Source organism: Argopecten irradians, chromosome 3 (assembly GCF_041381155.1).
Source record: "Argopecten irradians isolate NY chromosome 3, Ai_NY, whole genome shotgun sequence".
NCBI lineage: Eukaryota > Metazoa > Mollusca > Bivalvia > Pectinida > Pectinidae > Argopecten > Argopecten irradians.
Window position 1 is genome coordinate 23072671 of NC_091136.1, and position 27508 is coordinate 23100178.

The window sequence follows — 27508 nt, forward strand, 5'->3', positions numbered from 1 at the left end:
GAGCAAAACTATATCTTTATGGGATGACATGTCGTAACCGGCTTTATATTTATAGGGCATTTTTTCCCCTATACACCAAATATAAACGTGTTCCACTTCCTTCTACGGGAGAAACAGCTTACGATAGGAGAGAGACGTCCATATTTTGTGTTTATTTGTTTCTGGATATATATTTAGTCAAAATGACTCAAACCACTGTTATCACTTAGACATGTTTTGTTATCATCAAAACTGATTTATCGATAATCTGCCCTTTTTTATCTGGAAATTTACTTGTCAGGAAAACAGCTGTTCCAGTTGACAGTGATACTACCACTGAGTTTCATCATTTTTAAAATTGTCCAGCAGCAACTCAAATAGTCAAGATGGTGTTAGCAGATCTCGGAAGAAAAATCACTTCGGCTTTAAAATCTCTCAGCAATGCTACCATTATCAATGAAGAGGTATTTTTTTTAAAGTTATCTAATTATGATTCAATATTGTAATCTGATGAAATTGATATTTGTAAAAATATGAACAATAACGTTAGACATTTACATTATAATGGACTGTACTGTACAGTACAGTATACAGGGAAACCTTTATACAGGTATGTTTGTAATTAAATTTCTAAATACATTTTATTTTAATGTTTCAGGTTCTTAATGAAATGCTCAAAGAGATCTGCAAGGCTCTCTTAGAGGCAGATGTGAACATCAAACTTGTTAAACAGTTGCGAGAGAATGTGCGCTCTGTGATAGACTTTGATGAAATGGCTGGAGGTCTGAATAAGCGTAGAATGATTCAGTCTGCAGTCTTCAAAGAGTTGGTGAAGTTGATTGATCCCGGTGTAAAGGCATGGCAACCTGTGAAATGTAAAAACAATGTGATCATGTTTGTAGGTCTCCAGGGAAGCGGTAAAACTACAACATGTACAAAGGTCAGCACAGGGACACAAAATTGTAATATTAGTAATTAAAGGGACATGAACCTTAAATAATTTGTTCTGTATGCTTAGATATGGTTTTCAGATGCTTATTGAATATTTTATGACAATGATTGGTTATCTAAAACGACAGGAAAACGTGGGGAATACCTACCTCAAAAATGATAAAAATAGACCGTCATATTCTATTTTTGGAACACAAAATGAAAGCTGGCCAAAAGGGAGGTTATAATGAACAACAAACTTGCTGACATGACAAGGAATATTAGTTTTCCACATTTTAAGATTATTTTCTAATTTACGATGGCTGACAAATGAAGTTTAAGCCATATTTGTTATAAAACAATTGGTATTTAGCGTAAGAATGATAAGTCAAAAGTCAAATGAGACTTTTCATTCGACAAGGCACCGCGAAGGGAGGTTCCTGACTTATTGCACATATGTACATCATGCAAGTATAAAGTGGAGAGTTGCTCCCGTCTCTTGCATTTCAGCGATCCATTTATATTTACCTACTTTCCCAATTGTGCATGTTACTGACTCTTGACGTACACTGTTTTCTATAGGAATTTGTTTTTGTTCGCTTCACTCACGTTTTTGACCCACCATTTTGTTTACATTCATTTAATTTGTGCAGTGCATTGTGGGAGCTCACTAAAGTTCAACACTACAATACTATCGTTACAAAATTCGACCAGGCCGGTTCAAAATACAGAAAGATGGAATTTCCATTATAATTATTTTGTTTGACACATTTGCACAATAACTGATATATATTACTTAGTAAGGTATCTGACACTTCTTAAATATGTATTTTACTCAAATTTACATGGCTTATTTAGGTTCATGTCCCTTTAAGAGTCAGGAAAATAAACAAAACTAAAATATCCGAGTCCGTAACATTAATATATCTTTAATCATGAGTTTAATATTATGGAATCAGATGTGATAATTGTGCAATGAAAATTTGATTTTTAAAGATATATTTCTTTTGCTCTTTGGAGTTTTTTTTTGAAGTAGCTTGTTTTGAAGTAGTTTCCAAATATATCTTATAGCATACACTTTTTTTATTTGAATCCTAAGAAAAAAAGATGAATTCTAAGACATGATACTAATTTGTTTTTGGCACAGATGGCATATTATTACCAAAAGAAAGGATGGAAAACTTGTCTGATTTGTGCTGACACCTTTCGTGCTGGAGCTTTTGATCAGCTAAAACAGAATGCCACAAAAGCAAGGATTCCATTCTATGGAAGGTATGAATCACATGAAAACAATTCAGAATAAATTTATTCATTCATCAATAGACAACTCAATTTCCCATGGCTGAATTTATCAATTTGAAATTGTATGATAATAACAGTTTGTATTTCTTTTTCATATCACATTATTTCAAATATATTATTTTGCAGTTATACTGAGATGGATCCTGTTGTGATTGCACAGGAAGGTGTTGAAAAATTCCGTAATGAAAACTTTGAAGTGATTATTGTGGATACTAGTGGACGTCACAAACAGGAAGACTCGCTGTTTGAGGAAATGTTACAGGTCAACAATGTAGTGGTAGGTATATAAGCAGTGGTAATGCTTCAGTAGTAAATGGTGCTGGGAATTGGTTAGTAAAATCATATTCGATGATCAATCTAAATTAAAATCATAGACTTATAATTCTTCTCCACTATGATGCTGTAAGTTACGCTCCAATACAAGATCTAACAACTCCCTGTTTGAGGTTACCTCAGCATTGTTAGATCTTGTATTGGAGCGTCTTGTAGAGCATCATATATGTAGTGGAGAGGAATTATAAGTCTAATTTTAATTAGATTGAATCAATGATCAGTTGAGAATAACCTACAAATTACTGTTTATATTATCAGGTACCATAATTACTCTCCCGGATTTTAATATAGACTTTTGCTTCACTGATGAGTTTAAGAAAGGTGAAACAAAAGAAGTTCTTCTATTGTTCATCTTATTGTATTGTGTAAACACTAATGTTTTTTTGACAAAATTTCAGGACTATAATATATAATAAGGGCAATATTTAATTTTCATATCGGGAAATAAAACCGATTGGTTTTAATTTTATAATTTGAATTTTGAACAAAATCGGCCCAACACTAGTAGGAATAATTAGATCAACTGATAGCAAAACCATTTCTTGGATGTAGAAATCTTTTCAGTTTTGTTGTTCTTTCTTGTGTTTGATAAAACTTTGTTTTGATTGAGAACTTATTTGAATTGTATTGTTTTTTTATCAGGACCCTGACAATATTGTGTTTGTGATGGATGCTACCATAGGACAGGCTTGTGAAGCTCAGGTAAGTCCCAATACTAACAGAAAAGGTTAGATATATACAAAGGAAACCCAGCAACTCTATCAAAGTTTTACAGATACAGCAGAATTTTACTATAAAATTAATGCTACAAATTTAAAGATTATTTAGAAAAACATAGTTTCCACAAATTACAATGTTCTTGAATGACTGAGATTGTGTATGATCATTTGGTATCCAAAGTGGAACAGATGTGTACAATCAATGCCTGAACAGTGCACATGTAATTCTATGTGAATAATGATTTGTTGAGTAACATAAAACAAAAATTGACACTTAAGTGATGCTTGAAGTAGTTGTCCAGTTTTTGAAGTGTGTTCAATTAGGTGGGACATCAGATGTATAATATCTGTTGAATTTTACCAAATCTCTGTGTCTATGGTAGATTTTACGTTTCTAGGCTCGAGCTTTCAAGGAAAAGGTTGATGTTGCTTCAGTCATTATCACAAAGTTAGACGGACATGCAAAGGGAGGTGGAGCTCTCAGTGCGTAAGTAGTCTAAGGGAGATAATTCACTGCTTTATTTAATGTGTTTTAAAATCTTTTTATGTGGTGATAATAAAGATTGGAAATTACTGCAATTTTCATATGAAAAATATAAACAATGGATTTTTTAGCCCACCATCATCAGATGGTGGGCTATTCAAATCGCTTTTTGTCCGTGGTCCGTCCGTCCTTCCGTCCGTCCTTCCGTCCGTCCGTCCGTTAACAATTCTTATCGCTATTTCTCAGAAAGCACTGAAGGGATCTTTCTCAAATTTCATATGTAGGTTCCCCTAGGGCCCTAGTTGTGCATATTGCATTTTGGGACCAATCGGTTAACAAGATGGCCGCCAGGCAGCCATCTTGGATTTTGATACTTAAAGTTTGTTATCGCTATTTCTCAGAAAGTACTGAAGAGATCTTTCTCAAATTTCATATGTAGGTTCCCCTAGGGCCCTAGTTGTGCATATTGCATTTTGGGACCAATCGGTTAACAAGATGGCCGCCAGGCAGCCATCTTGGATTTTAATACTTAAAGTTTGTTATCGCTATTTCTCAGAAAGTACTAAAGGGATCTTTCTCAAATTTCATATGTAGGTTCCCCTAGGGCCCTAGTTGTGCATATTGCATTTTGGGACCAATCGGTTAACAAGATGGCCGCCAGGCAGCCATCTTGGATTTTTAATACTTAAAGTTTGTTATCGCTATTTCTCAGAAAGTACTGAAGGGATCTTTCTCAAATTTCATATGTAGGTTCCCCTAGGGCCCTAGTTGTGCATAATGCGTTTTTGGATCGATCGGTCAACAAAATGGCCACCAGGCAGCCATCTTGGATTTTGATAGTTAAAGATTAATATCGCTATTTCTCACAAAAGTACTGAAGGGATCTTTCTCATATTTCATATGTAGGTTTCCCTAGGGCTCTTGTTGTGCATAATGCGTTTTTGGATCGATCGGTCAACAAAATGGCCGCCAGGCTGCCATCTTGGATTTTGATAGTTAAAGTTTGTTATCGCTATTTCTCACAAAGTACTGAAGGGATCTTTCTCATATTTCATATGTAGGTTTCCCTAGGGCTCTTGTTGTGCATAATGCGTTTTTGGATCGATCGGTCAACAAAATGGCCGCCAGGCTGCCATCTTGGAATTTGATAGTTAAAGTTTGTTATCACTATTTCTCAGAAAGTATTGAATGAATCTGTCTCAAATTTCATGCAAAGGGAGGTGGAGCTCTCAGTGCGTAAGTAGTCTAAGGGAGATAATTCACTGCTTTATTTAATGTGTTTTAAAATCTTTTTATGTGGTGATAATAAAGATTGGAAATTACTGCAATTTTCATATGAAAAATATAAACAATGGATTTTTTTAGCCCACCATCATCAGATGGTGGGCTATTCAAATCGCTTTTTGTCCGTGGTCCGTCCGTCCTTCCGTCCGTCCTTCCGTCCGTCCGTCCGTTAACAATTCTTATCGCTATTTCTCAGAAAGCACTGAAGGGATCTTTCTCAAATTTCATATGTAGGTTCCCCTAGGGCCCTAGTTGTGCATATTGCATTTTGGGACCAATCGGTTAACAAGATGGCCGCCAGGCAGCCATCTTGGATTTTGATACTTAAAGTTTGTTATCGCTATTTCTCAGAAAGTACTGAAGAGATCTTTCTCAAATTTCATATGTAGGTTCCCCTAGGGCCCTAGTTGTGCATATTGCATTTTGGGACCAATCGGTTAACAAGATGGCCGCCAGGCAGCCATCTTGGATTTTAATACTTAAAGTTTGTTATCGCTATTTCTCAGAAAGTACTAAAGGGATCTTTCTCAAATTTCATATGTAGGTTCCCCTAGGGCCCTAGTTGTGCATATTGCATTTTGGGACCAATCGGTTAACAAGATGGCCGCCAGGCAGCCATCTTGGATTTTAATACTTAAAGTTTGTTATCGCTATTTCTCAGAAAGTACTGAAGGGATCTTTCTCAAATTTCATATGTAGGTTCCCCTAGGGCCCTAGTTGTGCATAATGCGTTTTTGGATCGATCGGTCAACAAAATGGCCACCAGGCAGCCATCTTGGATTTTGATAGTTAAAGATTAATATCGCTATTTCTCACAAAGTACTGAAGGGATCTTTCTCATATTTCATATGTAGGTTTCCCTAGGGCTCTTGTTGTGCATAATGCGTTTTTGGATCGATCGGTCAACAAAATGGCCGCCAGGCTGCCATCTTGGAATTTGATAGTTAAAGTTTGTTATCGCTATTTCTCACAAAGTACTGAAGGGATCTTTCTCATATTTCATATGTAGGTTTCCCTAGGGCTCTTGTTGTGCATAATGCGTTTTTGGATCGATCGGTCAACAAAATGGCCGCCAGGCTGCCATCTTGGAATTTGATAGTTAAAGTTTGTTATCACTATTTCTCAGAAAGTATTGAATGAATCTGTCTCAAATTTCATATATAGGTTCCTCTATGGCCCTAGTTGTGCATATTTCGATTTGGGACCGATCGATTTACAAGATGGCCGCCAAGGAGCCATCTTGGATTTTGATAGTTGAAGTTTGTTACTGCTATTTCTCAGAAAGTACTGAAGCGATCTGTCTCAAATTTTATATGTAGTATGTTTGCAAAAGTTTGAAAAGCAGAGAAAAGATCCCTCTTTCCATTGTCAGACATAGATCATTCTTTGGTGGGCGCCAAGATCCCTCTGGGATCTCTTGTTTTTTATCTTTAGGCATAAAATATAGAATGAATAATACATGATAATGGTATTCAAATAATAGATTTTAAAAACAGTGTTAAAATGTTATGACATATTACCACAAACCTTCCAACTTTGGGCCGGGAGAGAAAAGAAATAAGAGTTTAGAAACAAGAGTCCCTGGTCAGCAAAATAATGTCTGATAAAAAATCAGCTGACTAGAGGAGACTCATGTTATGCAGTAGACCAGCACTGTGCTTCACGATTCATGTACTCAAAATTATTAATCTGGTGAAAGTTAATAGTGTAGGACAATACAGGACTAGAATGTTCATTTTCTGCTTTCATTCTAGCTAATTTTATTGGAGAAAAATCTTATTTATTATAATATCAAATGGGGACACATTGAGCATCCAATTCATCAGAAATGTCAAATTTTTAATTTTGGTTTCAATGTCATGTATCTGATTTGACTTGCAGAGTTGCAGCAACGAAAAGTCCAGTCATATTCATCGGTACTGGAGAGCATACAGATGACTTTGAACCTTTCAAAGTGCGGCCATTCATCAGCAAACTCCTTGGTTAGTCCGACTTTGTCCTCTTCTTCATTTGTTTGTTGATAATAGTTGCCAGGATAATCTGGCCAAGTTTGTATGTGCTGGTGATAAATTTTTATATATGAAAGCTAAATATCTTAATTTTAATTTGATCATTTTTTGTTTGAATTATGATTTTAATATATACAGTCAAACCTTGGTGTTACGAATGCACATGTGTTAACGGTACATTAAATCCATAATTAAAGTATAATGAATTATGTAGATTGAGTCAACAGCTGCCATGTCTTCAGGGTTGGTACATATTCCCTCACTAATCAAATCTAGATTGCTTGAGAATATGTTATTGAATGACAAAAGGTCTGCTTGTTTTAACATTTCATAAACTTTTCTCATTGATCGACCAATCCACATTATTATATGGCGGCATACATGAAACACCTACTAAAGTATTTTATTGGGACATTTCTGTCTACACAGATATCGGCATAGTTTGTAATTAACTTTGGAAATGCAATCTTGATTAAACAAATCACTATTCTCAGACATATGGCCATTCTGAAAGAGTTGTAAAAACAAGCTTTAAGATCATTTTTAAATCTTGTTCCAGGAATGGGAGATATAGAAGGACTGATTGATAAAGTGAATGAACTCAAACTGGATGACAATGAGGAGTTGATGAAGAAACTGAAACAAGGTAAAATCAGAAGGACACATATTGGGTTCTTAATTTAACTAGGCTATATCTGAGTTTTTTGTTGTGTTGCATTGTATTTTATGTACCAAAACAAGAGTATGTGTATGTAAGTTCAAATAAAAAGAGTGTTCCTAAAGACTGAGCCCCATTCTGTTAGTGTACGTGATACACTACTTGCATTACTATGCTGTGACAAACACTGTACCACCTCTCAGCTTGGTGAAATCACCTCATGGCTGGGTGTGCAGGCTAGGTCAGTGTACAACATCATGACTAGGTACTCTCTACCAAAGGTCTGGGGACTTTCCCTAAAGCTTAGAGACACACTGGCCTCAGTTTGTAGCTTCAGTAGCAAGTATTCAAGGAACACCACACTTAGATTTGGTAGTATAAACCATTATATACTGGCTTTTATAGTCGGCCATTTAACACTGGTCTACATAATTTGAATTTTACTACATCAAAAGTTCCGTAGATAAATCGCGAGGTGTGTTTCATATTAATTTACATAGATTTAAAGTCAACATTAATGAGATGCACATTCCAAAAGTATTATTTATCCAATTTCAAAGGAAATTTGTTTAAAAAAATATGACTTTATGTATTTTTTTTGTCTCAACCCGACATAGTGACCAAAGGGAGGTAATTTATCAGGACACACTGTGAATGGTTTTGGCTGGTTGTTAAGTTTGTTCCATTTATATAAAATATGCAATTCACTTGAATAGAATCATCAATATTTTTATTAATTCTATTTTCTAATATTTATGCAGGCCAGTTCACACTGAGAGACATGTATGAACAGTTCCAAAATATAATGAAAATGGGACCTTTCAGTCAAATAATGGTATGTATTGAATTTTCTTGTTAATTTTAATCATGTTTCTCCAATAATGTATTCATTTAGCTGTTGATGTAGACCATTTAGAAATATATATACATATTGCTCAAAATGAAATTGCAAACATTATACATAATACTGGTAATTGCATTTTCAACACAGTAGAACCGTTCATTTCTTCTTGACATGTACTTGTACATATAACTGACCATTATCTTTAATAGATACAATATGGGAGAAAGTCAACTGTAAGATATAAACACATCAAGCTAAAATAATTAATAGGCCATTCCTTAATTAATCTTAATTTGTCATCTAAGTTCAGTAAAAATACATTATGAAAGCCACCAGTCATAAGGTGAATAGTCTAAGGGGAGATAATTTTGAAAAAAAATTAAATTTTGTCAGAAATGGTTATGTGTAAGAAATACTCAAAAGAGTTTTTAAGTTGGATTAGTTTCGTGATATTTTGTTTATTGATATTGAATGAGTGATCTTCTATATATTTTCCAAAGGACTACCACTTATTGAAGGGTGTGAACATATTTATGTTCAGGCTTTAATATGATTCATTCATTCAGAGACTTTTATGAGAATTTAGTTTGATGACAACTAGAGTATTATAAATCTAATTTTCTGCTTATTGTCTTAAAATTATTTGAAGAAACATTGCTTTAGAGATTTTGGTACCAGAAGTTCAATTTGGAAACATCAATCAGGGTATAACTGTAATGACATTTTATGTTTAATTTTTTTGTCCCCAGGGGATGATTCCTGGATTCAGCTCGGACTTTCTCACCAAGGGCGGAGAACAGGAGTCCATGGCTCGACTGAAGAAACTGATGACAATCATGGACAGCATGAATGATACAGGTACAACATTCATCAGTCCTCCTTTCCAAATCTGATCACATGTAAGATTTCGGTACATGTTCAAATATCACGACCAGTTCAACAGTCGGACGTACCTTGTAGACATTTGAAAGATTACCACTTACAGTCAACTGATTATAACCAGTCTTATCTTGGTAAAACATATGATCATCATAATCTTTTTAATTAAGATTTTTTCCACTAGGAAACTTTATTTTCTGAAAGAACTAATTTAAAATTAACCTGAAATGTGCGTTTCCTTTATCAAAAAATGATTTTATTGGTTGGATATTGTGATTATGATAACAACCAAAAATTACAATTTTCAGGGAAAGATCAGGTATTAGATGCACAGATATGTAATTTATATTAGATTAAAGAATGAAAAATTAAAGATTTTTAGTGATCATATGGGACATTAGTCAAAGGGGAGATAATTTCAGATAGTTTGCAAGAAATGCTGCTTATAATAATTTTGAATATGGTATACATTTGTTATTTCATACAATATCAGTTTGTAAAAGTTATTGTTAAAGTTTTCAGTTATGCAGTTGAGACTAGACTGACTGTTAATGATACAATGTAAATTTAAAATGGACTAGTTAATGGCCTATGCAAAAACGTTTTCTTTAAATTGGATCATATGTGCAGTTTACATAATGAATGTACTATATAATAGTTGTACATTATATGTTATATTGCAAGTCTTAATTCATGACAGAATTATGGTTTAACAAATATAAAATCAGAAATGTCTTCAACAGTTTCCTTTCCATACTGACATGAAATATCTTTAGTATTCAAGTGATGGTATACTTTAAGCTATTACTATTTTCACAGAGCTTGACAGTTTGGAGGGTGAGCGGTTGTTTGCTAAGCAGACAGGCCGTGCCCAGCGAGTGGCCAGAGGAGCCGGAGTATCAGTAAGGGAAGTCAACGAACTGCTCACTCAGTATAAAAAGTTTGCCCAGATGGTGAAGAAGATGGGAGGAATAAAAGGTCTATTTAAAGGTAAATAACTCTGCACTGAGGTCATCACTTTAAAGATGCTCCACCGCCGACAAATAGTATTTTTTCACTATCAAAAACAGGAACAGACGATTTAGTAATTTTCTTCAGTTACAAAAATTACTTACTTTACACCATTACCAACATTGAAAAGTTTGAGCTTCAAATTCTCTGTCAAATTAAAAATATGAAAAATAATTAATTGCATCCCGAAAAAATTCTGATGCACTATATCCTATATGGAATGAAGTTCTGATTGCGCATGCACCAAAGGCAAAATGAAAATATATATATTATTGTTGTGTTAATTAGACATACATACACACGATTGAACACCAATTATTGTTCAAATAATGAATATCATTTATGCTCTGTCGGCGGTGGAGCATCTTTAAATTTTATGTGAATTTCCAAATATTCTGGATTTTTATTCATTGTAAGAAATATTTTGAGCTACGAGTAACCACAAATTTACCTAGTATGATGTCATCACCGCTTGCATCGGAGCCCAACCCAAAACTAAGTTAAGTTATTAAGATTAAGTTATCCCAAAGCAAGATGCAGCTTTTAGATGTACATGTATTCCTTTAATTTGTCCTAGGGTTGTACTTGCCTAAATTTCAATTTTGTACAAGAGGGATGAATCAAACTTTGGTTTTTATTATAACAAGGTTATAACATATTCGACTCAATAAGCGCCCAGGGCGCTTAAGAAATTGATAAAAATGAAAAGGTGCTAATAAGTCGAAATTATTGCAAATCTATACCGTTTTATGTCATTTTGGTCCTAATTTATACATGGGCAATTGAAATTGAGGCCTCAAAAAGGGACATGGGCGCTTATTGTGTCAAATACGGTACTATCAAGGGATTGTCATTAATCTAGGTACATGTATTTATTTTGGTGACATTTCAGTTTTATAATGTTCTATCAGTGTCAGAAGATTAATGTCTTGTAAATATTCCACAGGAGGCGATATGAGTAAGAATGTTAACCCCGCTCAGATGACGAAGATTAATCAACAGATGGCTAAAATGATGGACCCCCGAGTCCTACAACAGATGGGTGAGTGGAGGTCAATAGGTCAAATATTGAATGCGAATGGGTCAAATTTTAGAAAATGAAAAGTCCAAATTGTCAGATGTTTTCCTGCTACAATACATGTTCCACATATGGATCCCACACTCAAACATATATTAGTGTTGGACCGGTTCTCGATTTTAATAGGTGATCGATCGATTATGATTTTTCCAAAGACTTTCGATTGTGAAATGTAATAATCCATTGTTAAAATCGAAGAAAACTTGATAACTACATTTCAAAATGCTTTAGACAGGTTAGATACACAAACGGTAATTTGAATTAAAATAAATACTTTACACTGTTGGTTCAGCAGATATCTTTTTTTAAGATTCTTCAGAAAAGCTAAAAGATTGAATATATAAATATCAGAGAATTTTCTGTAAGTGGTATCCGATTATGAAATTGATATTTAGTAGGTTGTGTTAAATCGATCATCGATTGTGGTTTTACAGCCGATTGCCAACACTACCATATATGTTACATTTTATATAACTGAAGAAAAAGAGATGTGACTAAAACTCCTGTTTGACAAGTGTTATGTTACTAATTGAGCTCAATAATCTACATTTGACTATAAAATATAATCCTGTTTTCTCATTCGCAGGAGGTATGCAGGGCATACAGAATATGATGAGACAATTCCAACAAGGAGCACAGGGAAAGTTTGGAGGCGGGAACATGTTCAATGGCTTCGGTGACAGATAAATATCTGAAGGATCTATGGATAATACAGAGAATGGAAAACAGATATGATAGTGTCAATAATGGATATTCATGAAAATGGACTCAATTGTCAAATCAATATCACATTAAAGGAAATTAAAAAAAAAAGTGAACCTATGTTAGAATGATATTTATGATAGTACTAGAGGCATCGACTATCTTGCTGAGAAATAAATCTGTAGCAAATCGATGTATATTAATAAGGATTGGACTTCTCAGTTTTTGTAATCATATTTTATATAAGACTTTTGTTTTGTAAATTCATATGATGCATCCATGTTAAATATTCATCCTCAACGTTTAATATGTACATATTTTCATAAGAAACAGTGATAGGAGAATTTAAGATTTGATTGTGTACAATCTTGCTAGTGATTCCTCTTGTGTATAAGAATTGTTCTGGTAATGTAGACACCGTTATTTGTTAGTGTAACTGTCCACTTTTTGAAATATCTTTATTCAAAATAGATTTTAATTCATGACCTATCATTGACATTTTCCTATTTTAATACAAAACTATTGATTTTTTTCCCTGTGTCAGCGTTTGTATTGGGGGAGGGGATAAAGTGATACTGTATCTGTTCATGTCCATGGTCATTGTATCTGTTTATGTCCATAGTTCAGGCAAATACTTTTGGATAGAAATTGACTTATTCTATTAAAGCATCGCACAAATTCACATATTTCTCCTTTTCTATCATGGAACCATGTTTTCTAGGCCTTTAATGTGGAACCTAAAATCAAATTGATGACCACCCCTCCACTTCATTGTTGTTTCCAATAGTCTGGGTGGTTGTATGCTCTGTAGTGAAACCTTTGGGTAATATCTTTTCATCTTTTCAGATCCGATGAAAGCTTCACTATTTCCTATTTATTGAAATGAATTAATTGTATTTGTTAATTCTATAGACTAAAATAGTGAGAACAGATTCAGAGAATCTGCTACATTTGTAAATAAAATTTGTTAAAATTAGAATTTTGTTTTTTATACATGCTATTGAGAATGAAATGAAATATACCCAATTACCATTAGACAGTAGTACCAACATGCTCCCCTACAATCTGATTGTACCCATTCTCTACAGGGACAATTTAGTCTAAGAATGCATTGGTTGCATACATTATCGGAAACAAACCAGTTTAATCGGAAGTCGAAGTAGTTGATGGTTTTTTGATATGTCAGAAAAAGCCCAGTGGTCACAGCGTATACAATCTTAAGAAATTGTTCACTACATTACACATTGTCTTTTTTGTGGTGTTTACACATTGTCTTGTATGCTGAAGAACTACTCAAATTGCCTGGACAGTAGTCGGTTTACTTTATTAGATACATGATCTTGTCTGAAAGAACAATTTTATCAATTCCTCGGAATTTTTTTATTGCATTTGTTTCACATACATGACACCAGCTAAGGTTAGGTATATTGTACCGCTACATATTGTACCTGCTTAACCATATAGCTATATGATATGCGATTTCAACGGTATTAATTCAAATAATTAACAATGGTGTGGAATTTGTCAATACAAAGGTAATTTTTAGCTCACCTGGCCCGAAGGGCCGGTGAGCTTATGTCATGGCGCGGCGTCCGTCCATCGTCCGTCCGTCAACATTTCCTTTAAATTGCTACTAGTCATAGAGTTCTGGATGGATTTTAACCAAATTTGGCCAGAAACATCCTAGGGGGAAGGGGAACGGAATTTGTATAAATTTGACCTGTATTCAGAACATTACTTGGCATTACAAACCAGGTGAGCGATACAGGCCCTCTGGGCCTCTTGTTATGTTTCACAAGGAATGTAGAGCAGTACATTTTTGTCATATTTTGTTTCATGGGCATGAAACAGAATTAGCCTTTCTGAATTATCCCTTAACAAACCCGGGTAAACGGTATGATTTTCCCGAGTGACCATACCTTTTGTGACGTCAGGCATAGTTCTGACAGAAACCATTCTCAATGGGTAAAAATGATTGGCAAAATGAAAAAGAAGATACGTTTTTAACATGACAGTTTAATCGATCAATAAAATAATTTACAACAGTGTTAAAAACATACCATGAGTTATCACAGAATGCAGACATATACACTTCAACATATACTGCTGGTATGGCTCCCTCATCTCATTAAATACGACTGAGCAATTCTTATCAGTACAAGAGACATACACAAATATCTCACCATATTCTCTAATGACACCTAGGCACATGCTGCAGTGACAAACTTAGTTATAATTACTATCTTTTTCCTTTCAGTATGTATTGTAAGCAAATAATAAGACCCTATTGCACATAACCTTTGACTCTTACATACGATATATGGGTAAAGATTAAACTGGGCTGGGACACCAGTAAACTAAATCCATTGTTCATATTTCATGAGAAGCAATTTTTCATCAGTATAATAATGAAATAAATCCCTTTCTTGTTTTAATTCTCAAAGTTTTCCTATATCACTTTAATGAAAAGTTCCTTTGTTCTTTTGTAGAAATTTTGCAATGCAATGAGATTATTCTATGACCTGTACAAAATAAAAGTCTATCGTACATGGTTCATCAAATATTTGTGATTTTAGAGGTCACATAAAGGATGATACACTTACAGAAACTGTACACATTTAACAACCAAAAACATATAAAAATTATTGTATTTGTGCCTCAAACATATAAATGTACACCACCAAATCAAACAATTCATTGGCTTTATCAACAATAGTAAAACGCACATAATCTGTAAAAACATTTTAAATACAGGACATTCATATTGATGGCACATTCAACCTAACAAGTAAATTCTTTACTGTATGTTAAATTGTCAGATCCTCACTACAAATTAAGGTGGACATTCATAGCATTCTACAGAGCTGTTTATAAACAAACATTCTCCTAATAACATTAAGTATTGAATACTGTAACAAAGCATAAAAAGATCAAATCAAAGATTATAGATAAATGTGAGGAGATTTCAAATAATAAGATTTCCTGTCCCCTGTGACTATTATAAAACTTTTCAGACTCGCACCTGTTCAACCCTTAATTACACATGTAAAATTGGTATAAAGAATTGTCAACAACTTCATGTATGCTTCCTTAATATTAGCATCAAATGTGCTAAACTATTCTTTTTCATGTAGTACAATATCCTAATTAACAATGAGCAGTCAGTTTTACTAGAAGATATACACCTCCATATAAGGTACTTTACACTGTCACAATCTCTCACAGAATGTAAAAACATACACTATACTAACATCATTCAGAACACCGCGACTGATTTACATGTACGCCACCAAGACTTCACAGCTGTATGGCAGCACTGACTTGACAGAACTACGAAACACAACGCTATAAAATTACAAACATTTCACCATGAATGTATGATAATGTGTCATGTAACGGGAAATGATATCACATTTGAAACTCTTGAATAGTGATAAAAAGTGTGCATATAGCTCTTTTACTCTAGGTTTTGTAATACAGTGCTAGTCTGTTGAACACTGGTTGTTGTTGCACAGTGTACATAAAGTTGGGCTGTGTAAGTAAAAAAACTTCTAAACTAGATAAATATGCCTCAATTCAATACGTGAATTTCAAGCTCCTATCAACGGTATGTGAGATTTCAGCTGTATGGTGACAGGTAATTTTTGATGGAGAAATACAGCAATATGTTACATATTCATTTGCTTCCTACATCCAAGGTTGAAGTCAAAATTAATCTATTTACAACCTAGTAGTTGGTCAGTAAATCTACAAAAACCAGACATCATAATGCCTAAATTACTACACTTTTACAAAAAGGAAAATTATGCAAGGTTTTACACTTTTACAAAAAGGAAAATAATGCAAGGTTTTTTACAACCTAATATAAATATGCCCAGAAGGCATCATTTCCATCCACATAAGGTTCCACAAATCTGCAATGTGAACATAAAAAAGGTCAATATTTCATTTTAATAATTCAGAAAATTATAAAACATTCAAAATATAAACAATTAATCAATGTGGAATAAATGTACCTATCTGTAATTTTTAATATTACATAATTACAAATTAGTATCGGGTACACAATCAAATTTTCATAAAATGCTTGAAAAATCACAGGTAGAAATGGTCAAAGGGAAGATAATTCATTTCATTTTTGTTGTTGAAGTAACAGCATCAGTACATACAAATAACCAATATGGTCAACGGGGAAATAATTTCATTTTTTTATGTTGAAGTTACAGTTCACAAATAGTCATCAGAACATACAAATAATCAATATGGTCAAAGGGGAAATAATTTCATTTTTTTTATGTTGAAGTTACAATTCACAAAAAGTCATCAGAAAATACAAATAATCAATATGTTCAAAGGGGAGAATATTTCATTTTTTTATGTTGAAGTTACAGTTCACAAATAGTCATCAGAACATACAAATAGTAATCCATATGGTCAACAGGGAGATAATTTCTCTTTTTTTTTTTCATGTTTCAGAGATATGTCATCTTTACTGTTAAAAGTTTTCATGTAAATATATTTCAATTATATTGAATTACAGAAAAAAAAGTTTTTCATCATTGTTTTTTTTTTTCTGTAATTCAATATGATTAAGTTCATTTTAATTGATTTTAAGAGGGATTATTTCAAGGATTTTTCGGAAGTTCAGAGTTTGATTTTAATTTTATCAAGACAGAAATTGGTATCCAGCCAACTGATGCTCTGAGGGTTTTGTTACAATCTTGCTTCACGGACAAGGAATAGGGCTAAATTTCAGGATTTTCTCGCACTGAAAACCTATTAAGTAATTTCTAAAAGTTTGCTTTTATGGTCAATGAAATGAAACATTATTATAAAGCTAATGGTAGTGTAAAAGCTAACCTACAGTGTAAAATGGATTTGCTTATCAGGCTTAACAGGTACTGTCATTCAAGAACAAATTCTGCAATATGCATTACTAATTTATTGGTATGTAGAAATTTGCCCAAATGTAATTTGTGTATTTACCCGTCAGATTCGTGTAACCTGGGTGTCCATTTGTGACGTTGAAGCCCCCTCCTCCAACCCTCCTACTGCCCCCAGCTGAGAGTCGTCCTGTGACATTTCCCGAGGTATGCTGACCATGGAGGAGTTCGCCCCGCGGTACCCATGACTACACGCAGGGACATGTAGAACAGAGGGACTTACACAGGGAGTCGACGCTCGGGACGATAAATCACACTGATCAAGTAGTCGAATCAACTCTCTAGGGGTCGGACCGCCCAGACTCACTTCTGTAATATAGAAAGGCAAACACTGACTCAATAGTTTCAGGGGCCTGGACCTTTTCAATTGGGAAAACACTAAGTTACATCTTTCTTGAAACATGTATAATTTAGCGAGTTTTTCTTTATTTGGGAAATTATTTACATGAAATTGGGAAAATACTGCCAAATTTCTCTATGGGAATGCCTTTATTCATAGTTCATGCAGAAATTGAAATTTAAGGACTTTTTAAAGACTTTTTTGTCATTTTCATGGCCCATCTGAAGTTAAATTTAGATTCAATCAATACAAAAATCAAATGTTTGCTTGGCAACAACGTCTAAAACAATAGATGAATTGATCTTTTAAAATCACTGATGATTATGAATGAAGAAATAGTTCCTTAAATGAAGTTCTTGGATGTGTCTATATCAGAATGAAAACACAGTCCATAGACTGAAACTGAAATCTGGATTTCAAGTTGATTCCTCCACAATACTTCCATGTTCATTTGACACAAATATAAATTTTTAACAAGGAAACAAACATCATTTTAAAACAAATGTATTTTTCAATGACTTTTCATGGCCTGTGCTCGCCATGTTGTTTGGCCCTAAATGTACCTAAAAAGTCACTGGCAGGGATGGACTGCCTAGATTTATTGTTTATGTCAACAGCTCTGATCTCTTGGTGTGAAATATGGTATTGATGCACCAGGACCCATCCTTGTGTAACCTGTCCATAACACAGACAAAACTTGCTTACTATCAAATCAAGTCTTACAATAATCAAGTCTGAAATAGTTAGTCATGTGTATCAAATCAAGTCTTACAATAATTAAGTCTGAAATAGTTAGTCATGTGTATCCATCTTTGGTCAGAACACAGTCTTTCTTCTGTATGGCTACTGTTAGATAAATAATTGACTTAACAATTGACGGCTAAATTTCACGATTTGCATTATATGACGGCTAAATTTCACGATTTGCATTTCAAAACAAGTTAATTTTTTTAGTGGAAATCTCTATCAATATACATTAAGAAGATGGATCTACATAAATTCTTGAAACTCACATGTGAAAGGCAGTTGGTTTATAGTATATTGTTTGATAAACAACTTACCTTGTTTTTGTTATATAATGTTTGATGACCAACTTACCTTGTTTTTGTTATATAATGTTTGATAAACGACTTACCTTGTTTTTGTCATATAATGTTTGATAAACGACTTACCTTGTTTTTGTTATATAATGTTTGATAAACAACTTACCTTGTTTTTGTTATATAATGTTTGATAAACAACTTACCTTGTTTTTGTCATATAATGTTTGATAAACAACCTTGTTTTTGTTATATAATGTTTGATAAACAACTTACCTTGTTTTTGTTATATAATGTTTGATAAACAACTTACCTTGTTTTTGTTATATAATGTTTGATAAACAACTTACCTTGTTTTTGTTATATAATGTTTGATAAACAACCTTGTTTTTGTTATATAATGTTTGATAAACAACTTACCTTGTTTTTGTCATATAATGTTTGATAAACAACCTTGTTTTTGTTATATAATGTTCGATAAACAACCTTGTTTTTGTTATATAATGTTTGATAAACAACCTTGTTTTTGTTATATAATGTTTGATAAACAACTTACCTTGTTTTTGTTATATAATGTTTGATAAACAACTTACCTTGTTTTTGTTATATAATGTTTGATAAACAACTTACCTTGTTTTTGTTATATAATGTTTGATAAACAACTTACCTTGTTTTTGTTATATAATGTTTGATATAAACAACTTACCTTGTTTTTGTTATATAATGTCTGATAAACCACTTACCTTGTTTTTGTTATATAATGTTTGATAAACAACCTTGTTTTTGTTATATAATGTTTGATAAACAACTTACCTTGTTTTTGTTATATAATGTTTGATAAACAACTTACCTTGTTTTTGTTATATAATTTTGATAAACAACTTACCTTGTTTTTGTCATATAATGTTGATAAACAACTTACCTTGTTTTTGTTATATAATGTTCTGATAAACAACTTACCTTGTTTTTGTTATATAATGTTTGATAAACAACTTACCTTGTTTTTTCATATAATGTTTGATAAACAACCTTGTTTTTGTTTATATAATGTTTGATAAACAACTTACCTTGTTTTTGTCATATAATGTTTGATAAACAACCTTGTTTTTGTTATATAATGTTTGATACAACAACCTTGTTTTTGTTATATAATGTTTGATAAACAACCTTGTTTTTGTTATATAATGTTTGATAAACAACTTACCTTGTTTTTGTTATATATAATGTTTGATAAACAACTTACCTTGTTTTTGTTATATAATGTTTGATAAACAACTTACCTTGTTTTTGTTATATAATGTTTGATAAAAAACTTACCTTGTTTTTGTTATATAATGTTTGATAAACAACTTACCTTGTTTTTTGTTATATAATGTTTGATAAACAAACTTACCTTGTTTTTGTTATATAATGTTTGATAAACAACTTACCTTGTTTTTGTTATATAATGTTTGATAAACAACTTACCTTGTTTTTGTTATATAATGTTTGATAAACAACCTTGTTTTTTGTTATATAATGTTTGATAAACGACTTACCTTGTTTTTGTTATATAATGTTTGATAAACAACTTACCTTGTTTTTGTTATATAATGTTTGATAAACAACTTACCTTGTTTTTGTTATATAATGTTTGATAAACAACTTACCTTGTTTTTGTTATATAATGTTTGATAAACAACTTACCTTGTTTTTGTTATATAATGTTTGATAAACAACTTACCTTGTTTTTGTTATATAATGTTTGATAAACAACTTACCTTGTTTTTGTTATATAATGTTTGATAAACAACTTACCTTGTTTTTGTTATATAATGTTTGATAAACAACTTACCTTGTTTTTGTTATATAATGTCTGATAAACAACTTACCTTGTTTTTGTTATATAATGTTTGATAAACAACCTTGTTTTTGTTATATAATGTTTGATAAACAACTTACCTTGTTTTTGTTATATAATGTTTGATAAACAACTTACCTTGTTTTTGTTATATAATGTTTGATAAACAACTTACCTTGTTTTTGTTATATAATGTCTGATAAACAACTTACCTTGTTTTTGTTATATAATGTTTGATAAACAACCTTGTTTTTGTTATATAATGTTTGATAAACAACTTACCTTGTTTTTGTCATATAATGTCTGATAAACAACTTACCTTGTTTTTGTTATATAATGTTTGATAAACAACTTACCTTGTTTTTGTTATATAATGTTTGATAAACAACTTACCTTGTTTTTGTCATATATAATGTCTGATAAACAAACCAACTTTACCTTGTTTTTGTTATATAATGTTTGATAAACAACTTACCTTGTTTTTGTTATATAATGTTTGATAAACAACTTACCTTGTTTTTGTTATATAATGTTTGATAAACAACTTACCTTGTTTTTGTTATATAATGTTTGATAAACAACCTTGTTTTTGTTATATAATGTTTGATAAACAACTTACCTTGTTTTTGTTATATAATGTTTGATAAACAACTTACCTTGTTTTTGTTATATAATGTTTGATAAACAACTTACCTTGTTTTTGTTATATAATGTTTGATAAACAACTTACCTTGTTTTTGTTATATAATGTTTGATAAACAACCTTGTTTTTGTTATATAATGTTTGATAAACAACTTACCTTGTTTTTGTTATATAATGTTTGATAAACAACCTTGTTTTTGTTATATAATGTCTGATAAACAACTTACCTTGTTTTTGTTATATAATGTCTGATAAACAACTTACCTTGTTTTTGTTATATAATGTTTGATAAACAACTTACCTTGTTTTTGTTATATAATGTTTGATAAACAACCTTGTTTTTGTTATATAATGTTTGATAAACAACTTACCTTGTTTTTGTTATATAATGTTTGATAAACAACTTACCTTGTTTTTGTTATATAATGTTTGATAAACAACTTACCTTGTTTTTGTTATATAATGTTTGATAAACAATTACCTTTTTTTTGTTATATAATGTTTGATAAACAACTTACCTTGTTTTTGTTATATAATGTTTGATAAACAACTTACCTTGTTTTTGTTCTGCTTTGTTCAGCATGTCCATAGCTGTTGTCAGATCCCACATCTGTAACATGGAAGACAGTGCAACATGAATTATAAAAGTCATATAACAGGGTAAATTAATTATATACAGCCATGCTGCAGTTTTTTCTGGAAACTTTTGATATAATATGAGTACTTTGCTATAACGAATCCTTTGGAACCAGAAGAAATAATTTGTTATAACAGAAATTCACTATAGAGTTTATGAGACTATAATTCACTTAAAGTCATAGGCTGATTGCACCCCTAATCAAAGCAGTTACAAAGTGTACTAACAAATTCCAAAGTTCACAACAATGTCTTCTTATTTTCCATTATCGACAATTAATTGTACATTTGCTTGATCAAACTCGAGTTTCTATCAATTGATAGATTGGAATGTCTTACCTGTATACTGTCGTTGGAATGTCTTACCTGTATACTGTCTTTGGAATGTCTTACCTGTATTCTGTCGTTGGAATGTCTTACCTGTATACTGTCGTTGGAATGTCTTACCTGTATACTGTCGTTGGAATGTCTTACCTGTATTCTGTCGTTGGAATGTCTTACCTGTATACTGTCGTTGGAATGTCTTACCTGTATACTGCCGTTGGAATGTCTTACCTGTATACTGTCGTTGGAATGTCTTACCTGTATACTGTCGTTGGAATGTCTTACCTGTATACTGTCGTTGGAATGTCTTACCTGTATACTGTCGTTGGAATGTCTTACCTGTATTCTGTCGTTGGAATGTCTTACCTGTATACTGCCATTGGAATGCCCTGTAAACAGGTAACGCCGAGGACGTGACCCCATCCTGTTAGAACCCTCACACTCGTGAACACAAAAAGCACTGATCGTACTACCATCCACAGACTTAATAACACACACTCTGGAATGGAAACAAATTGTAATACTTTTGAGAAATACTATCAATTGGAAATAAAGATAATCTTTTTCAGTTTTATAGTAGTTGACAAAAGGAATAGTTTACCTCAAGGCGTTGTTAATGCAAAAGGTAACAATTCAAAATACTATTAGGCAATCATTGGAAAAATAACAATTTAAATTCAAATGTTTTACACTGACACAACTACAATATCTTGTTTTTTCCAGATTATAAGCCACTTGTAATCAAAACTTTAACAATTCAAAATTCCTATATGGCCGTCGGTCGGCCATCTTGTTTACCGATCGGTCCCAAATGTAACAATATGCACAAACTAGGGTACCTTGGGGAATACCTTTCATATGAAATTTGTAAACATAACTTCAGTACTTTTTGAGAAATAGCGGTTGGTAACAAACTTTACTATCAAAATCCAAGCCATCTTGTTGACTGATCGGTTCCAAAATGCAATATGCACAAAGGGCCCTACGGGAAACCTATATATGAAATTTGAGAAGGATCCTGCCAGTACTTTTCGAGGAAATAGCGGTAAACAAACTTTAACTGTAAAAATCCAAGATGGCTGCCTGTCGGCCATCTTGTTGACCGATCCGGAATCCCAAAATGCAATATGCACAAACTAGGGCCCTAGGGAACCTGTATATGAAATTTGTGAAAGATCACTTCCAGTATCTTTTTGAGTAAATAGCTGGGTAATCTAACTTTAAAAACTTTCTAAAATCCATGTTGGCCACACTGTCGGCCTTCTTGTTGACAGATCGGTCCCAAAATGCAATTATGCTCACTAGAGGCCTTGGGAAATACCTAATTAAGGAAATTTGAGGTAAAGATTCCCTTCAGCTACTTTATGATGAATCTAGCAGGGGGTAACACAGGATATTGTTTAAAGGACATGGACGGACCAGAAGGACGGACGGACCACGGACGAAAGGCGATTTGAATAGCCCACCATCTGATGATGGTGGGCTAAAAATAAAATCATACAATGTTTAAAACAAGAGGCCCATGGGCCTTAACGGTCATCTGAGTACCTTGGCAATAATCATATAGGAAATTAATTAGATATAGTGTCATGGTTGCCATTTTCGATTGGGGATCAACCAGAGAGATGTAACGACACTTTGTTGGGACCATGTCAGGCTCCTTTCATGCAAGTTTCAGCCGAATCGAACCGGTAGAACTTGAGAAGAAGTTCAAAATGTGTTTTCAAGATGGTGGCTTTGGCGGCCATCTTGGATTTCGGATCAACCCGAAAAATAACAACACTTTGTCGGGACCATGTCAGGATCATTTCATGCAAGTTTCAGCCAAATCGCACTGGTAGAACTTGAGAAGAAGTTCAAAATGTGTTTTCAAGATGGCGGCTGTGGCAGCCATCTTGGATTTCAGATCGACCTGAAAAAATGAGAACACTTTGTCGGGACCATGTCAGGATCATTTCATGCAAGTTTCAGCCAAATCGCACTAGTAGAACTTGAGAAGAAGTTCAAAATGTGTTTTCAAGATGGCGGCTGTGGCGGCCATCTTGGATTTCGGATCGACCCGAAAAAATAACAACACTTTGTCGGGACCATGTCAGGATCATTTCATGCAAGTCTCAGCCAAATCGCACCGGTAGAACTTGAGAAGAAGTTCAAAATGTGTTTTCAAGATGGCGGCTGTGGCGGCCATCTTGGATTTCGGATCGACCCGAAAAATAACAACACTTTGTCAGGACCATGTCAGGTCATTTCATGCAAGTCTCAGCCAAATCACACTGGTAGAACTTGAGAAGAAGTTCAAAATGTGTTTTCAAGATGGCGGCTGTGGCGGCCATCTTGGATTTCGGATCGACCCGAAAAATAACAACACTTTGTCAGGACCATGTCAGGATCATTTCATGCAAGTTTCAGCCAAATCGCACTGGTAGAACTTGAGAAGAAGTTCAAAATGTGTTTTCAAGATGGTGGCTTTGGCGGCCATCTTGGATTTCGGATCAACCCGAAAAATAACAACACATTGTCGGTACCATGTCAGGATCATTTCATGCAAGTTTCAGCCAAATCGCACTGGTAGAACTTGAGAAGAAGTTCAAAATGTGTTTTCAAGATGGTGGCTGTGGCGGCCATCTTGGATTTCGGATCAACCCGAAAAATAACAACACTTTGTCGGGACCATGTCAGGATCATTTCATGCAAGTTTCAGCCAAATCGCACTGGTAGAACTTGAGAAGAAGTTCAAAATGTGTTTTCAAGATGGCGGCTGTGGCAGCCATCTTGGATTTCAGATCGACCTGAAAAATAACAACACTTTGTCGGGACCATGTCAGGATCATTTCATGCAAGTTTCAGCCAAATCGCACTGGTAGAACTTGAGAAGAAGTTCAAAATGTGTTTTCAAGATGGCGGCTGTGGCGGCCATCTTGGATTTCGGATCGACCCGAAAAATAACAACACTTTGTCGGGAACATGTCAGGATCATTTTCATGCAAGTCTCAGCCAAATCGCACCGGTAGAACTTGAGAAGAAGTTCAAAATGTGTTTTCAAGATGGCGGCTGTGGCGGCCATCTTGGATTTCGGATCGACCCGAAAAATAACAACACTTTGTCAGGACCATGTCAGGATCATTTCATGCAAGTATCAGCCAAATCGCACCGGTAGAACTTGAGAAGAAGTTCAAAATGTGTTTTCAAGATGGCGGCTGTGGCGGCCATCTTGGATTTCGGATTGACCCGAAAAATATTAAACACATTGTCGGTACCATGTCAGGATCATTTCATGCAAGTTTCAGCCAAATCGCACTGGTAGAACTTGAGAAGAAGTTCAAAATGTGTTTTCAAGATGGCGGCTGTGGCGGCCATCTTGGATTTCGGATCGACCCGAAAAATAACAACACTTCGTCGGGACCATGTCAGGATCATTTCATGCAAGTCTCAGCCAAATCGCACCGGTAGAACTTGAGAAGAAGTTCAAAATGTGTTTTCAAGATGGCGGCTGTGGCGGCCATCTTGGATTTCGGATCGACCCAAAAAATAACAACACTTTGTCAGGACCATGTCAGGATCATTTCATGCAAGTTTCAGCCAAATCGCACTGGTAGAACTTGAGAAGAAGTTCAAAATGTGTTTTCAAGATGGTGGCTTTGGCGGCCATCTTGGATTTCGGATTCAACCCGAAAAATAACAACACATTGTCGGTACCATGTCAGGATCATTTCATGCAAGTTTCAGCCAAATCGCACTGGTAGAACTTGAGAAGAAGTTCAAAATGTGTTTTCAAGATGGTGGCTGTGGCGGCCATCTTGGATTTCGGATCAACCCGAAAAATAACAACACTTTGTCGGGACCATGTCAGGATCATTTCATGCAAGTTTCAGCCAAATCGCACTGGTAGAACTTGAGAAGAAGTTCAAAATGTGTTTTCAAGATGGCGGCTGTGGCAGCCATCTTGGATTTCAGATCGACCTGAAAAATGAGAACACTTTGTCGGGACCATGTCAGGATCATTTCATGCAAGTTTCAGCCAAATCGCACTGGTAGAACTTGAGAAGAAGTTCAAAATGTGTTTTCAAGATGGCGGCTGTGGCGGCCATCTTGGATTTCAGATCGACCCGAAAAATAACAACACTTTGTCGGGACCATGTCAGGATCATTTCATGCAAGTTTCAGCCAAATCGCACTGGTAGAACTTGAGAAGAAGTTCAAAATGTGTTTTCAAGATGGTGGCTTTGGCAGCCATCTTGGATTTCGGATCAACCCGAAAAATAACAACACATTGTCGGTACCATGTCAGGATCATTTCATGCAAGTTTCAGCCAAATCGCACTGGTAGAACTTGAGAAGAAGTTCAAAATGTGTTTTCAAGATGGTGGCTGTGGCGGCCATCTTGGATTTCGGATCAACCCGAAAAATAACAACACTTTGTCGGGACCATGTCAGGATCATTTCATGCAAGTTTCAGCCAAATCGCACTGGTAGAACTTGAGAAGAAGTTCAAAATGTGTTTTCAAGATGGCGGCTGTGGCAGCCATCTTGGATTTCAGATCGACCTGAAAAATGAGAACACTTTGTCGGGACCATGTCAGGATCATTTCATGCAAGTTTCAGCCAAATCGCACTGGTAGAACTTGAGAAGAAGTTCAAAATGTGTTTTTCAAGATGGCGGCTGTGGCGGCCATCTTGGATTTCAGATCGACCCGAAAAATAACAACACTTTGTCGGGACCATGTCAGGATCATTTCATGCAAGTCTCAGCCAAATCGCACCGGTAGAACTTGAGAAGAAGTTCAAAATGTGTTTTCAAGATGGCGGCTGTGGCGGCCATCTTGGATTTCGGATCGACCCGAAAAATAACAACACTTTGTCAGGACCATGTCAGGATCATTTCATGCAAGTTTCAGCCAAACAGCACTGGTAGAACTTGAGAAGAAGTTCAAAATGTGAAAAGTTTACGGACGGCGGACGGCGCACAGCGGACGGCGGACGGCGCACGGCGCACGACGACGGACGAAGCATGATGACTATAGGTCATCCTGACCCTTCGGGTCAGATGACCTAAAAAGTTATACATCAGAATAACCTTGTGAAATGTGTTAAAAAAGCCTTGGGCCATACCAGGAAGAAGAAGGTCTTCTATATCATCCAACCATATAGCCATTATATACAGCACCTTTGTACACATGACTGACCTTACCTTTTGCCTGATCTTACCTTTTGCCACACGACGATAATCGTACAAACAGGAGATCTGTGTCGGGGACAACCTTCTGGATAAATACTTGCTGATCGTCCTGTTCACCAAACGGACCTGAATAACAAAGTAAAATTACAACACTCCTCTAGATAAGGATAAATTCTCTTCATCATGAAACATTTTGTTTTAATTTTTGCGTAATAAATGACTATCATGTAAAAGTCTGAATGGTCAAGGGGAGATAAGTTGAAAACTTAGATGAGGTGACAACATCAAACAGATGCAGGTTTTCCTGTGTAATCGATGTTTACAGTAAAGATTCAATTCGCTGTTTTGCCTTCT

At 34.2% G+C, this 27508-nt stretch overlaps 2 protein-coding genes across 2 annotated transcripts in view; one reads left to right on the forward strand and one right to left on the reverse strand.

The window, feature by feature from the left end:
• Window positions 1-78: 78 nt before the first annotated feature.
• Window positions 79-13191, forward strand: LOC138317909 (signal recognition particle subunit SRP54). The gene is made up of 13 exons (XM_069259879.1): window positions 79-443; window positions 638-919; window positions 2057-2181; window positions 2338-2488; window positions 3187-3246; window positions 3662-3750; window positions 6913-7013; window positions 7600-7686; window positions 8460-8533; window positions 9292-9400; window positions 10241-10411; window positions 11379-11474; window positions 12097-13191. Exons 1-13 carry the CDS (start codon window positions 366-368, stop codon window positions 12195-12197), a joined length of 1524 nt encoding a protein of 507 aa, XP_069115980.1. The 5' UTR covers window positions 79-365; the 3' UTR covers window positions 12198-13191.
• Window positions 13192-14210: 1019 nt separating this feature from the next.
• The window catches only part of LOC138319570 (SH3KBP1-binding protein 1-like), a 49584-nt gene continuing 36286 nt past the window's right edge, over window positions 14211-27508 (reverse strand). Inside the window, exons 20-24 of the mRNA XM_069262722.1 lie at window positions 27184-27280; window positions 22345-22477; window positions 21574-21628; window positions 17199-17464; window positions 14211-16126 (exon numbers count right to left, since the gene is read on the reverse strand). Coding sequence (XP_069118823.1) covers window positions 17202-17464; window positions 21574-21628; window positions 22345-22477; window positions 27184-27280 — 548 coding nt within the window. The 3' untranslated portion in view covers window positions 14211-16126; window positions 17199-17201. The remainder of the gene's footprint in view (window positions 16127-17198; window positions 17465-21573; window positions 21629-22344; window positions 22478-27183; window positions 27281-27508) is intronic.

Excerpts from the sequence above, each read along its gene's own strand:
- LOC138317909 (XM_069259879.1), top strand. The coding sequence starts at position 366 with ATGGTGTTAGCAGATCTCGGAAGAAAAATCACTTCGGCTTTAAAATCT. Across the intron at positions 920-2,056 it reads AAACTACAACATGTACAAAG|ATGGCATATTATTACCAAAA; the intron begins GTCAGCACAGGG and ends TTTTTGGCACAG. Across the intron at positions 11,475-12,096 it reads CCGAGTCCTACAACAGATGG|GAGGTATGCAGGGCATACAG; the intron begins GTGAGTGGAGGT and ends TCTCATTCGCAG.